General features: G+C 39.4%; 1 protein-coding gene and 1 pseudogene across 1 annotated transcript in view; one reads left to right on the forward strand and one right to left on the reverse strand.

Moving 5' to 3' along the window:
- Positions 1-214: 214 nt before the first annotated feature.
- Vdac1-ps6 (voltage-dependent anion channel 1, pseudogene 6) lies at positions 215-10,126 on the reverse strand (annotated as a pseudogene).
- A 321-nt stretch (positions 10,127-10,447) lies between these two features.
- Positions 10,448-15,637, forward strand: part of Akr1c13 (aldo-keto reductase family 1, member C13) — a 32,624-nt gene continuing 27,434 nt past the window's right edge. The window contains exons 1-3 of the mRNA XM_087591142.1: positions 10,448-10,589; positions 11,979-12,046; positions 14,283-14,392. Coding sequence (XP_087447268.1) covers positions 10,540-10,589; positions 11,979-12,046; positions 14,283-14,392 — 228 coding nt within the window. The 5' untranslated portion in view covers positions 10,448-10,539. The remainder of the gene's footprint in view (positions 10,590-11,978; positions 12,047-14,282; positions 14,393-15,637) is intronic.

Here is a 15,637-nt window from a genome sequence, read left to right on the forward strand (position 1 = left end):
CAATTCTCCCAAACCCACGACTACAGCTTAAAAGGACCCTTCCTGGAATGAGGGTTATGCTGTACCTGTGAAATGGTAAACACCTTAAAGACAAGTCATCCTTAGCCTGAGGTCTAACGTGGTATTTATCAATCTTGCATCCCTAACATATTGAAAGGAACACTAAATTCTATGCTGCAAAATAGTTTAAAAGTAACGATTGTACAATATTCATTTATGCTTGAAATTCCAGTCCTAAACCAAGTTTGTGGTCGGCGGCATTGACGTTCTTGCCATCCAGCAGGGCGGACAGTGTCAGTTTGATGATTTAATTTAGGGTCGGAGTGCACCCTAAGCCAATCAGGTTATAGTTATTCACCTTGGCCAAAAAGCAGGCATGAGGATCGACCTGATACCGGGCTGCTATTCCAAAGCAAGTGTTACTGTTTCCTTCAGTCCAGACGAGACTGACAACAGTCTCCAACTTCTTGTTCATCTTCAGGTAAATGGAGCCACCAAACTCTGTCCCGTCATTCACATTAGTAGGAAACTGGGATTCGTCCACCTTGTAAGCAACTGTGAAGTTGCTCTGGGTCACCCTGGACTGCGAGGTCTCAAATTCATCTGGTAGCCAGACAACACTCATAGCCAAGCACCAGAGTGCCCCGGATTGAGGGCCCAGCGATGTCAAAGTCCACTTCACAGCCCAGGTTGACATGCTCCCTCTTGTACCCTGTCTTGATTTTAGCATTTTTCCCCAGTGGTATGCAAGAAACAATAATTAAAGATCAGTCTCGGTCCATGAGCATGAGTCCTGAGTCCATGATCTGTGCCCAGGGTGTCGTCTGTGTTCCACTTCTCAGTAAACGTCAGCCCATTCTCGGTCCATCCTACTTTGGTTTCCAGACTGCCATTCACTGTGGTGGTCTCCATGTTGGCAGAGCCTGAGCTAGTAAATTCCAATGCATTCTCTAACTACATATTCAAATCAAGTTTCACTATGCCAAAGCTGTAGGCCTTTATTAAGACATCACTGGTGGACTTACCAAGATCAGTGTATGTGGGAGACACAGTCCTGTTCTCAGAGGCAATGACAGTGGCAGGAGCAATGGCAGCTAAGGTTGGGGTTGCAGCAGGGAACCTGGGAGTGCAGCCAGTGGGCTCTCTTTACATTGTCTGAAGAAAACAAGTGCTAAATGTAAGATGATGTTGGGTCTTTTCTCCCTTGCCATTTAAGCTACAGTAAAGACCCATCTTATTCTCTGTGTTTTACTCAACTTGATAGAAAAAATATTACCTTTCTAGATCTGAATTGATTAATGCAGTTGCTATTCTGTAATCAAATATTCAATTGGTGATAAAAATAATCACATTTAATAACTTGATATTTAGTTATAAAACTTAAGGAAATTTTATTAAGCATTTAAAATTCTTCAATCACACTTCTAGTTCATTGGTATTTGCTGTTTATAAATATGCCAATAGTCAATAAAACTGTTTTTATTGAAAAGTCATAAATGTGCTATTTGGAACTTAATTGAATGTAATTTTTTTCATGTACATGGCCAGAAACTGTAAATGGCAAACGTATGAACCCACAGAACAAGGCTCTGTTCTTGGTCTTTGAGACGCTGTACTCCTCTTTTAACATTTGCCAAAACAGATTAACTTTCACATTTTTAACTGGCTAATCACAACAAAATAGGTAAAAGTGCTCACATTTTACAAACTTGAGTTTATGGAGAGAGGAGAAGACCAAAGCCTAAGTCCAAGGCATCCCTAAGACTTAGAGAGGACTGAGTGAAAAGACACAAGAAGGTAGTCACCTCACAGTTCAAGGTCCAGGGCTAAAGGCCAGAAAAGACAAATGTCTGGAGCCAGATCTTTCAAACAAACAAGGCAAAAACCATTCTCAAAAAGAAAGGAAATTCACCAAGGGAAATAGTCATGGTGGGTGCCTCCACCAGAGACTCAGAGAAGCCCTTACACCATTGGCTGGGGATGAGGAAGGCCAAGGGATCAGTGGACTGTAAGGTGGATTTGCTGCAGGTGGAGTGGGCACATAGGGTCATAGTGTGGTTCAAAAGCCCATGGGAAGAGCACTAGGCACCAGTAGAGTAGAGGCAACCAAGTCATTGGGGCAATGTTATGATTAAGCAGCAGAAGTACCTATCAGGCCCTTGCCAAGGTATGCCATAAAGAAATCACACTAACATACTCATGTAAGAGCTTCGTACAGGTTGGGGGGAACATGAGAAAGAGACACAAAGACAGATAGACAGAGAAGGAGACAGAGAATGAAAGAGACAGGCAAGTCAACAGAGAGACCAGGAGACAGAGAAAATGGCAAAGACAGGCACACAGACTGACTGAGAACAAAAACAAGAAAGAGAATGAGAAAGAGGTAAAGACAGATGGACAGATAGGCAGGAAAGAAGACCAAGAGAACAATCTGTGATGTCCATGGAGGAAGAGGAATTGAAAGGACTGGCAGCTAGTGATGATGGAGATGCTGAGTCACGGAGCCCCTGAAGGCAGGTTTGGGAAATGTCTGATTTCTAACAACCCAGACCGTACGGAGCAAACTTCATCATTTTATACTAAGCAAAGCACTTTCAGAATTAGGCAGCTTAAAGTGTTACGTTTCTACCTGGAAACCCCAAGCAAAGTATTAACTCAATAGTTCCACTGCCTTTTTATATATAACATATTCCTCAGTATCAGAAGCAATATCATTTCATTCTAGAAATGTGAATAATACATGGCATTTTCCAAATCTGCTGTTTCAGGAAGAATAACAATGATTTGCAACAGTAATGCATAAAATATGACCACAATGTTTATTTTTGTAACATTAACAATATGAGAACACAAACAACAAGGAGCAAGAATGTGATGCCCACAAGTAACACACGGATTTCAGTAATTACTTTAAATACCAATGGCCTCATTTCTCCAATCAAAGGATACAGGATTGCTAAATGGTTCAAGGAACAAAACCTACCTACCTGTTGTCTACAAGATACACGTTTTATTTTTAAAGATATGTGTTGACTTAGAATAAAATGTTGGGCAATCAAATGGAAACAGAAAGCAAGCAGGTGTTACTATTCTAATAGCTGAAAAAATAGACTAAAAATAAACAGGAGAGATAAAAAAGTACTCTTCATTCTAATCAGGGGAACAGTTAAATAAGAGGGCATTAGTATCCCAAATGTAGATATAGATTAAATATAGATATAAATATCAAACTTTTGGATGCCCAATATCATTAAAAAGAAAACCTATGATTAGATTTAAAGACATGGATTACATCAGATCATTAGTAGCTGATTTGAATGTCCTATTTTCTCCAATAGACAATTAAGGGCCTACAAGAAAAAAATCAGAAGGATCACAAACAAATGCTTTAGTGATACACTCAAAATTTGGAACAACCAATCAATAGATAATATGAAATAATGAAAAACCAGGGCAAATGTCAGTAATAATGAAAAGATAAAATGATGTAAAAAAAAAGCAATCAATGAATTTGAAGGCTACGGTAACTTACTTTCTGGCTACTTGATTGGGTTCTTTAATCTCTACTTCCCTTCTCCACCCCAATCCTTTCCAATTCTCCAAATCCAGGTAGGCAAGACAGAAGGTTAGAGGGGAAAGGGCATCGATCTCAGACTACATCCTGCTGATTAGGGTCATCAAATTCCTAGGGGCAAATCCAATCTTCATCAGGAGGATAACTATCCAGCAATCCAGCAATCCAGCAAACCAGCAAACCAGCAAACCAGCAAACCAGCAAAGCAAACCAGCAAACCAGCAAAGCAAACCAGCAAACCAGCAAACCAGCAAACCAGCAAACCAGCAAACCAGCAAACCAGCAAACCAGCAAAGCAAACCAGCAAACCAGCAAAGCAAACCAGCAAACCAGCAAACCAGCAAAGCAGCAAAGCAGCACACCAGCAAACCAGCAAACCAGCAAACCAGCAAACCAGCAAACCAGCAAACCAGCAAACCAGCAAACCAGCAAACCAGCAAACCAGCAAACCAGCAAACAACCAGCAAACAGCAAACCAGCAAACAGCAAAAGCAACATCAGTAACCAGCAACAGAGGACACAGCTGCAGGCTGAACAGCAGCCTCCACAAGGCTCTACCATTTATACCCTCTCGAGAAAACCCAGAAATCCAAACGTAAACTATCCGCATCTGGCAAAAAATCATGCCCCTCCAAGAGCACAAGACAATTATAATTAGTGGCTGTGGCCACTCTGAAGCATCTCTATATCCCACACCTGGGTTTAAAACAAAAACAATCACATCACATAACTGGGTCTTTTAGAAAATAAAAAAATTATTACTACAGGCTAGTTCTGTGAAAGAAGAAATGTGATCAACAGACCACCCTGGGACCAACTAACCAAGAGAGGACACAAAGTAGAACATTCAAAACTAAAGAGGAAAACATGACAACAGACACCAAAATATTGTTTTGTCTTTTAAGTATTTTAAATATTTAAATTTGTTATTTATTCTTAAAACAACATTTTTGATATTTTTATTATAAAAAGAGTATTTCCAAAACCTGTAGTCAATTAAGCTGAAAAACATAACATAAATGGATTAATTTCAAGGTATATCTAACAAATTAAACTGAGAAATCAACACCCTAAATAGACGTATAATAATTTCTCTATTTGATTAATTTTTCAAAGTCAGCTTCAAGTCTCTGTGTTCTCTGTATCACAAGATCTAACAGACTGAGACAAGGCAGCTTGTCTAGTCTGGGATATAGGCAAGCAATGGTAGATCAGAAATACACGTCCAATACGGCTTTCTAGTTACCATTGTCAGGGCACTCAGCAAGCTCACAGGTCAGCATCATTCTTTGTCCCAGCATCAGCATGTCTCACCAATCACTCTGGAAGCCACCACACTCCTTCAGCATCCTGCAGAAAAAAAACACCGACATGCCTTCTTCCCCATATTAAATACCTGATCAGAATCATGCTGTATGCTAGTATGGGGATGCTTCCATTTCACCTAGGCATGAGTATACCTAGCTGTAGCGTGCCATAGACACTCAGCAAAGAGTTCCTTGGCATTCTAATTTTTAAAAAAAGTACAGCATGACTTAAACAATTGTGTGATGTACAGGAAAATAACTTCCCCCCTTTTTTTCATATATGAAGTTTTTTAAAGTTCTATAATACCTTGTCCTAGAGGATTATAAGGAATCCCAGTAATATGGGTAATATTAAATTGTCCACAAAACATCTCAAATGCTTGACTGCAATAGTCAGTTCCATTATCTGTTTTAATCTGATTTGGAACACCCAGCATAGAGAAACGACTTAAGCAATGATTAATTACAATTTTAGTTGTTTCTCCTGTTAAAGCAATTGCAAGTAGAAGGCCTGAGAAGGTCAATGGTCACAAGTAAATATTTTAATTTTCTAAGATCAGAAATATGGGTAACATCCATTTGTTGCAACTTATGAGGTATAAGTCCTCGACGATTAACACCATTACGTGGTTCAGGTAGAAATTAAGGACATTGAGGACAAGTTTTTACAATTTGCCATGCACATTCTCAAGAAATACCAAGTTGTTGTCGCAAGTTATTACTATTCTGATGATGTAAAGTTTGAGATTTTTGGCTATTGTTCCTGTGTAAGGCCTATAATCTACCTGGTATGTAAATTTTTGGTGGCATTGCTCTCACTAATGGGTTCAGGCAATCCAGTATGAGCTCTTAAATGTCCTATAAAGTAAGGAACACTACATTTTCTTTAGTTGAGCTGTATTTGCATAAATACATGTAAAATTTGAGAATTAGGACCATCTAAAAAAGGAAACAGTTTCAAGTAATTGTAAACCATGAGCTATATACTGGCTATCATTATACAAATTAAAAGCTTGATTTTTCAGCTTTTCAGCAGCTACAGCATGTATTTCAATTATTTCTGCTGGAGCAGGGGGGAACTCCAGAGAATGATCATGTGATCCAATGACATATTCTGCCTTACCATTAGATGAGCCATCTGTAAATAGAGTAAGTGCATTTTCTATGGGCTGCATCCATAAATTTACAGAAAATATAAAAGCACGCATAGAGGAAAATGTCAACCACTTGTCTTTTGGATAGTGATTATAAATTTTGCCTAAAAATTTGCACATGCAATAGGACAAATATCAGGATTTGGTAATAACCAATTTAATTGCTGTTTGGGATAAGGAATAAATATTTCACCAAGTTCTCTCCCAAAATACTTTCGTGATTCAGTTCTACAATTTTGTATTAACAAAGCAACAGCTTCATGATAGGGTGTTCAAACTTTCTTTGGAAAAGAAAGATGAATCCACATTAATGATCCCTTTTTACCAAAGGACTGCTGTGCATAAGAGGTAGCAAGAATGCAACGGCCGACAATTGATCATAGTCTACATATCTATCATTGACTAATAGTTTCTTCTACCTTCTGCAAAGCAACTAATGCTCATCAGTTGTTTGTCAAGAGGAATTAGGCTTTATATCCCTCTTAAGAATATCAGAGGTTTAAGTCCTCCTGTGGTGAGCTTAAGGTGAGGTTTTAGTTAACTAACAACTTTTGAAAAATCATTAAAAGTAAATTATCTTTTCTTATTTGAATTTTCTGTGCCACAGTTTGTTTAGGATATAACTGATGCCCCAAATTTTGAAAAGGATATTGTCTTTAAATCTTTTCTAGAGCAACAACTGTTAGACCCAGAGCCTCCTCTGCCAGTGGTACTTACTTCAAGATGGCGTGTCTCCCCACCCCCAACCTGCCCCCAAGTGAGACACTGAGATACAAATTGATATAAAAGCAAGAGGTTTATTTTTTGGCGCATCAGGGTGGACCCTCAATCAGTCCCTCAAAGCGAGTGAATAGAAGGTGACCCTGGATGGCTATTACAAGCACCTTTTATGCTTTTAGGGGCACAGGTTACCTCAGCAAATCACAGTTCAAACTTATTGGGTAAGCATATTAATTTTTAAATCTGTTGGCTAGCAAACATCATTGAGTACATTCTGAGAATTTTCTACTCAGGAATGTTCCTGAGGGTAGAGAATGGAACTTGGCCTAGGCTCAACCTGAGGTGGCAAGCTGGAACCTGGACTAGCCTTGCCCAGAGGCGGGTGGGTGTTAGGCTGGAGAAAGCCTCGATGGTCCTTCACAACCACTCCCCAATATTTTAAAGCAGAGGCCTGTAATAAAACACCTTCAGAGGGATCAGCTCATAAAATATCCATATAATGAATAATATGCACTAAAAGATTCAAACTCCTAACTACTTGCATTGAAGCAGTGACAAAATTTTTGACATAATATACAGCTATTAGCCATTCCTTGAGGCAAAACTTTCCAATGACATCTATCGCTTCAAGGGTTCTTTAAAATTATAAGCAGACATGCTAAATGCAAACCTTTTACAATCATGAGGATGCAAAGAAATAGTATAAAAACAATCCTCCAAATCCATAACAATTCAATAAGCATTTCCCGGAATAGCAGCTGGATTAGGCACGTCAGGCTGCAATGCCTCCACAAGTTCCATACCCTCACCGACCCTTCACAAACCCTGCAGCAATCTCTACCTGACCAGTGTTTTCTTAATCACAAATATGTGAGAGTTCAAATCCTAAGCCTGTGCTCAAACTGCAAACTGCAGCCAATGGAACACTGTCAGCTCAACCACAATCTTCCAGTTTCCCTTGCGACATCAGAGCACAACCACAGCTCTGGAAAGCAAAACTCAACCTCCAACCAACAATCCAGTCTGTCCAAAGTCAACACCAAGTGCCCCGCCCACATTCTAAAGTTCAGCTGCCAATTTCTGCACATGAATGCACAAGAGGGCAGCCTCCAACACCTCACCCAAGAGACACTGTCCTAAATGCTAACTTTTATAAGTCTGGTTTCTCAGATAAGAATTACATGAAATTTTCCCCAATTTAGAGGTATCTTAAAGACCTGTTTCTCCAGATAGGTTCACGCCAAATGTTGTTCTGAATGACTCCAATCCTGAGTTACCAGTTTTAAGCCAACTTTCTGTTTCCAATGTTATATATTTTTAATCATACCCAATAATTTATAAAGCAATAATCTATAACCAAGACATACAGAGCATATTTATACATTTAAACCAGTCAGAAACAAAAATGAGGTAGCCACACATTTACTTATTTAAACCAGAGAAATTTCTTACTTTCTCTAGTTGTAATTTCAAGAAAGGAACTTCTTGTCATCTGCTGAACCCAATAATAGCAGTCACATAGATTTTTCTAGGAAGGATAGCCATTATCTCTCTTACTGGCCCCTTTAAAATTGACTTGTACAGACAATCAGTACCTAGCAGGGCTTCTCCGGCTGACCTAGACTCCTAGCTACAGTTTCAGGGCTCCAAAGGCCAATCGAGACTGCTTTTTGTTTTTTAATTTTTGAAACAAGTTAAAACTAAATCAAGGGGCGAACAACCAGCAGATAAAGTTTTAAGCATTTTTTTTATTTTTAATATGAAACACAGAACATTCAAGCAATGAGACAGAGGCACAGACATAAATCGACAGACATGGACAGATTGGTGCACCAAGAACAGAAAAAAGAAAGAGAAGGAAGAGAATTAGATGATGTCCCACTGAAAGGATGAGAAATCCTGGCTAAGGGACCCAGAACCAGGACTAAGCATTTCTCCAATAGGAGCCATAGAGGACCTCTGTCCTGGTCTCCTCCTGTCCCTAGGAAAGCTCTGAAACAGCTTGCATTCATTTTCTTCCTCTTTCACCGAACCATCCCTGGATAGTTAGGGAGGACTGCTGTCCTGAAACCCATTCTCTCTCATGTCTGGAGTGTAAACTGTTTGTAGTCAGGGTCTAAAGATTAAAAACATCTATAAGAATTACCTTCACTTCTCTAGATTTTAGCATAACTCTAAACACACCACAAACACTTTACCATTACCTTGCCCTGTTGTTATGGGGTTTGTCCACTAGTGGCCCAAATCTTTTATTTTTCTTTGCATGCAATTCCCACAGTGTCACTGCACCCTGCTTACTTGAGCTCCCTCATTGAGCTGTCATCTTTCCAAGCCAGCTCAGTAGGTCAACAGGTTCTGCAGGGCAGGAGGTAGGATTAAAAAGAAAAAAGAAATTGGACAACATTTTAACAAGACCCTAGCCAGTTCTGAGGCTGAGGTGGGATTAACTTTATCCAATCTGCTTTTATATCCTTTTGATCACATGCAAGTTATAAGACCAGTTCTAGGTTAAGGAACAAGCAAGGCAATAAGCAAAGTCATGTGATCACTGTTTCTAAGGGTTTCCCAGGATTACACAGATACATGAACCTACTTCCCTGTCCTAAGCCAAAGTCAGATTCTTGCCTGAAGCCTACTTATTTGTTCTAGCCTAAAATCAGATTCCTGCCTGAGCTAACTTCCCTGTCCTGGTCCAAAGTCAAATTCCTGCCAAGCAGCCCCAAAGACTCCCCAGGATAAAGTTAAAGAAGTCTCCAGTTGTATGAAAAAAAATTCTTTACTGATGCAAAGCCCAGGAGTTGAATTTTGATTCATTTTACAATTTGTCGGTACATCAGGAATACTCAGTTTTAAGAATCTGTTTGAACTGATAATGATTTCCAGGTATAGTTAATAATTTAACATCTACTGAACATCAGCTGTGCTGTTTGATTCTCTGTGGTGTACTTGAACATTTTTTAGTGAGAAGAAGCAGAAGAAGAGGAGAAGGAGGAGGAGGAAGGTACTGAAAATATTTTATCTAGGACATAGTTTAAAACTCAGTTGGTTTTGGTTTTGTTCTTAACTTAATTGTAGACTCTAGAGAGTCATAATGTATGAAATTCTCAGCAGGTTTTCTTAATAAAGTTCTGTATATGGTATAAAATAGTTTATGTTTTAGGGAATATGTAATTAATAAACAAACTCATTATAATGCAAATTTTATACCAAGAACAACAACAAAAAAAATCTGGTGCTGGCAACACAGCTTACATTAAGAGAGCTTGTTCTGTGTCAGAGGACCAGAGTTCAGGTTGGCTTCTCTGGCAGGCCACGTCCAAACACTTAAAACTGCAGCTCCAGAGGATGTGAAGTCTCCTTCCCACTGCCATGTTCACTTGCATACACAGAGAAATGGGAGAGGAGAAATAAAATAAATGTTAGGAACAGTTCTGACAGCTTCTGCCTGTTGGGAATTATTCAGTGTTACTGTTATGATAGTAATGTGTAAACCATAACGAGAAAAATTATTTAAAACTAACTGTTTCAGTGTCAGTAGCTGCACCCTAGGGAAAAAACTACAATCATATAAATCATTTAATGGGTTCTGACTGCTCTCCATGGCTGCTTTGCACCAACCTCTCCCCTTCCACATGCTAATGATTAAACACTGAACAGATGCTAGAAGTAGGCACTGCCCTTCCTTTTTAACCATGTATAAAGGAAAGAAAAAATTGTGCACCCTGTGCACAATCAGAAGAGTGAAGAGCAATGAGTTTCAAACAGCAGTGTGTGGGACTCAGTGATGGCCGCCTCATGCCATTACTGGGCTATGGCACTTTTCAAAATCCAGAGGTAACAAAAGACGAAGGGTTAAGGGTGGAGGGTTTCCAGAGAAAACTGACACATGATATGTGGGAGCTGAACTCTCCCTTTTCATCTCTGGTTCAGAGTTTCTGCTAGCTGGGGCTACTCCATGGTAAGAACAAAAATAGGCAGAACTTATGTAACAGGGTCCAATAAGACTGTTTGTGATCAATTGTTCTGAGCCATTGTTAATCAGTTGTTATGGGTATTGGTGATCGATTATTATGGGCACTGTTTCCCCCCACTTCAGTTCATTCCCCAGCTTCATTCTAAATATGAAAGTCACACTGCACAGAATAGTCTCACAGCTCCCTTGACTTGATACTAGTTAAATTGGGAGTTATTTCTTGGTTTGTTTCTACAGTACAGGACATCTTTCTTCCTTGTTTGCTTGCACTAAGGGAAAACACTAGAGAATAGGTGTATCAGAACTTACTGGACATGAGAAGCATAGAATCATGGGATGCCTCCAGCAATTCCTGGTAAATGTTGAAATTGAGATAAGTAAAATTTCCCATGTAATACCAAAAACTGGGAGATTTGTATGCATTAAAATATAAAAACTGGGTGAACTTTGACCTTATAGATTCTGTGAATTATTGGGTCCTGTAAAGTGATAAAGGTGACACTACAATGTGAAGTGTGTTATAACCATGAAATAAGTGGAGAACTTATTAGCCTAGAAGCTAGTCTAGAGTCTACAATCTTCCTCAGACTATTCGACAGTGTGACATTGGAGAGGTTAGCTGAACTTTCATTCTTGTGAAAGCTTTCATCCTTCTTGCACCGCTGTGAGGATTATAACAGAACTTTATTGTTTCTCAGTAACCAGAGTAGTAGAAAAGGCAAGAGAAAGCAATGTGTCCTTCTCAAGTTCCACCTTGATGAATCCCCTCCCACCTAAGAAAGTCAGGCTGGGGTTGGGAGAGGAAAACCACCATCCTTTTATTGTAATTTATTAAGAAAATAAAGTTTCTAAAATTATTAAACTGTATGGGCATGCATGTATTTGATTTTCTGCTCTACCCTTAAGAAATAAACTCTAGAGCCATGACCCAAATGTTAAGAAATGACAATAATTTAAAATGCTACCTTAGACAGATGTCTGCAAAGAATAAACTTGTGCTTTAAGTGATGACAGATACAGCAAAAGTCTCTTACATAATGACAGGGAGTCACATTTCTACATGCAAATTTAACGACTATAAATTTTCCCACCTGTAATTTGTTTTGTGACACGGAGTAAAGGTCTGTGTTCCAAAGATTTAAAGTATCACAGCAGAATCAGTTCAAGTCCTCTTACTGATCTCACTCTTTATTGACTTTCTATTTTATACATACTGGGAATACTAACTGTGTCTTGATTATCTCTCCTAGCAGTGAATATGTGAATCAGATTTCCTTTGGACAAGCAGAATATGTGGCATACTTACAGAGGGCTGAAGGTAATGATAGTGAGACATTTTAGTATGTGATGTAAGAGATTTTATTGCCCCTGGGGAAGAGAGCTGAACACCCAGAAGTGCAGACATCCTGAGACCTCAGGACAGACTGCCATTTCTGCACACTTCTGCCCACATTCCTTTTGACTCTGGACACAGGAACAGAGGAACAGTCAGCCTCTGGTACCTGCGGTTCTAGTCTGCGTGCCGGACTGAATGGAACCGGCCAAACAGCTCCCTGTACCCAAATCCCACGGGGGAGATTTCAGAAGGGTTCTGATTGCTCCTAGGTCGTTGCACCCAGAAGGCCCAGTTGGCACTAGGCGATTCCCTCTTGGGTCTGAATGTGGCCAGCGAGTAGTCTCTTCTGATTTCTCAAGAGTGTCCTCACTTCTGAGGGTCTGGCACCTATAGCTGAAAGACAGTCACCAGGAGCACCTACACACCTGTGATCAGAGCACCTTGTCTCAGAAAAGGCTGAAAGAAAACAGTTCTACAGGAGTGCTGACACAGAGGCCTAAAGGAGGGTCAAGTCACTCTCAGAAACAGCAAGACAAGCAAACACCAGAGACCACCCAATGGCTAGAGGCAAGCGCAAGAACCTAAACAACAGACACCAAGACCACTTGGCATCATCAGAGCCCAGTTCTTCTACCAAAGAAAATACTGAATATCCAAACACAACAGAAAAGCAAGATTTAGATTTAAAACCACTTTTTATGATAATGATGGAGGACTTGAAGAAAGACCTAAATAACCCCCGTAAAGAAATGCAGAACAACACAAGTAAACAAGTAGAAGCCCTTAAAGAGGAAACACAAAAATCCCTGAAAGAATTGCAGGAACACACAACCAAACAGATGAAGGAATTGAACAAAACCATCCAGGATTTAAAAATGGAAATAGAAGCAACAAAGAAAGCAAAAAGGGAGACAACCCTGGAGATAGAAAACCAAAGGAAGAGCAAGGAGTCATAGATACAAGCATCACCAACAGAATACAGAATACAAGAGATAGAAGAGACACTATAATGTGAAGATACCATGGAAAACATCGACACAACTATCAAAGATAATGTGAAACACAAAAAGCTCCTTTCCCAAAACATCCAGGAAATCCAGGTCACAATGAGAAGATCAAACCAAAGGATAATAAGTATCGAAGAGAGTGAAGACTCTCAACTTAAAGGGCCAGTAAATATATTCAACAAAATTATAGAAGAAAACTTCCCTAACCTAAAGAAAGTTATGGCCTACAGAACTCCAAATAGATTGGACCAGAAGAGAAATTCCTCCTGTCACATAATAGTTGAAACACCAAATGCACAAAACAAAAAAGGATAGTAAAAGCAGTAAGGGAAAAGGGTCAAATGATATATAAAGGCAGACCTATAAGAATTACACCAGACTTCTCACCAGAGGTAATGAAAGTCAGAAGATCCTGATGTCATACAGACCCTAAGAGAACACAAATGCCAGCCCAGGATACTAGATCCAGCAAAACTTTCAATTAACATAGATGGAGAAACCAAGATATTCCTTGACAAAACCGAATTTATACAATATCTTTCTACAAATCCAGCCCTACAAAGGATAATAGATTGAAAACTCCAACATGAGGTGCCTTAGTAAAAAAAAAAGACAGGGTGACATTAGTGTCCAAACAATGCAACAGTCTGTGGATATGAATGTGAGCCAAAGGCAAAAGCATATTCCTGTGTGGAGACTGTATAAAAAGTATGTATGTCAGACAAGCAAGTTACCTACTTACAAGATTTTCAACGGTAGATGAAGCCCACTCATAGATCATTAGCTGACCTTGTTCCTCACCACATCTTAGTCCTCATCTCTTTCAGAGCTTCTGTAATCAAATCACCCATTGAAGTATGTTTGTCTTTTATTCTAACTTATTTCTCAATAACTTTCAATCACTGGTTTAATCACTAATTGTGTTGTAATGTTGCATATATTTTCTTAAGTTGTATTTATTTTTCATATTACTATTGACACTTGGGGGGCTAGCGAGATAACAAATCAGTTAAGGTGCTCTTCTAAAGCTTTGATGGATCTAATACCTTCTTTAATCCTTAAAGAGCACACACACACACACACACACACACACACACAGAGAGAGAGAGAGAGAGAGAGAGAGAGAGAAGAGAGGGAGAGAGAGAGAGAATAAAAATGTATTAAATGGAGTTTCTTATACTACAATATATTTCTATATTGCTCATCCATAGGTAGAATGTCACCCTTATCTGAACCGGAGCAAGCTGCTGGATTTCTGCAAGTCATGAGACATTGTTCTTGTTGCCTATGCAGTCCTGGGGTCTCAGCGTCCTATAAATTGGTAATAAGCACAAAAATATTATTTAAAATTGTAACTTAATTATAACATTTTCCCTTTCCTTTCACCAAACTCTTCAATATGCTCTTCCCTTCTTTCCTTCAAATTCATGGCCCCCTTTTCACTAATTATGATTTATTTAGAGCTGATCACTTGACACTGGACAACAAAATAGTGTGCTTTTCCCTGGGGAAGGCCACCTCTACTATTCCCAGTTTTCCTTATATAGGTCTTTATGTAGGTTTGAGGACTCAGGGATTTTCTTCATCCAGTTTGATATAGGCATTGAACTCCATTTAGTTCATAGTTGGCAGTCCTATTGATGAAACTTTATGGATGTAGTTTTGGTGTTACTAGGTTAAACAGTTTTATGAGTTCCCTGATTCTCTGACTCATGCAATCCTCTGCCCCTTCTTCTGCAATGTTCCTTGTGCTTTGTGCTCTGGAGTATTTTGCAGATGGATCACAGGGACCGGGCTCCACAATTCTTAATTGGTTGTAGTTTTCTATAGTGGTCTCCACCTGTGGCAAAGAAAATTTTCTTTGATGAGGAGGGAAGATAACACTTATGTGTGGGTACAAAGAAAGATGTTTAGATTCTTAATAGAGGTTTTGCTATTTTAGTAAAGTAATAGTTGTAAATTCTCTAATATCCATGACTTTATTAGCAATAACTAATTTGCTAGGTTTCATGTACAGGACAAGATTTCCTTATCGTTTGATGGGTCTTAAGTCTAATTATGGAATTACTGGTTATTGCCAAGGCATTTGTATTAGTTCAGGATTTACTGCTGTGAACAGACACCATGGCCAAGGCAAATCTTATAAAGGACAACATTTAATTGGGGATGGCTTACAGGTTCAGAGCCTCAGTCCATGATCATCAAGTCAGGAACAAGGCAGCATCCAGGCAGGCATGGTGCAGGAGGAGCTGAAAGGAACCTTCATATGAAGGCTGCTAGCAGAACACTGTCTTCCAGGCAGCCAGGATGAGGGTCTTAAAGCCCACACTCACAGTGACACACCTACACCAACAGGGCCACAACTTCTTTTTTTTTACGCTCCAGAGATTTATTTCTCTTCTCTCTCTCTCTCTCTCTCTCTCTCTCTCTCTCTCTCTCTCTCTCTCAACTTGAGTATTTCTTACATACATTTCGAGTGTTATTCCCTGGCAAACATCCCCCAATCCCTCTCCCTCCCCTTCTTTATGGTTGTTTCCCCTCCCCACCCTCCCCCCATTGCCGCCCT

Source organism: Rattus norvegicus, chromosome 17 (genome assembly GCF_021556685.1).
Source record: "Rattus norvegicus strain SHRSP/BbbUtx chromosome 17, alternate assembly SHRSP_T2T, whole genome shotgun sequence".
Lineage (NCBI taxonomy): Eukaryota > Metazoa > Chordata > Mammalia > Rodentia > Muridae > Rattus > Rattus norvegicus.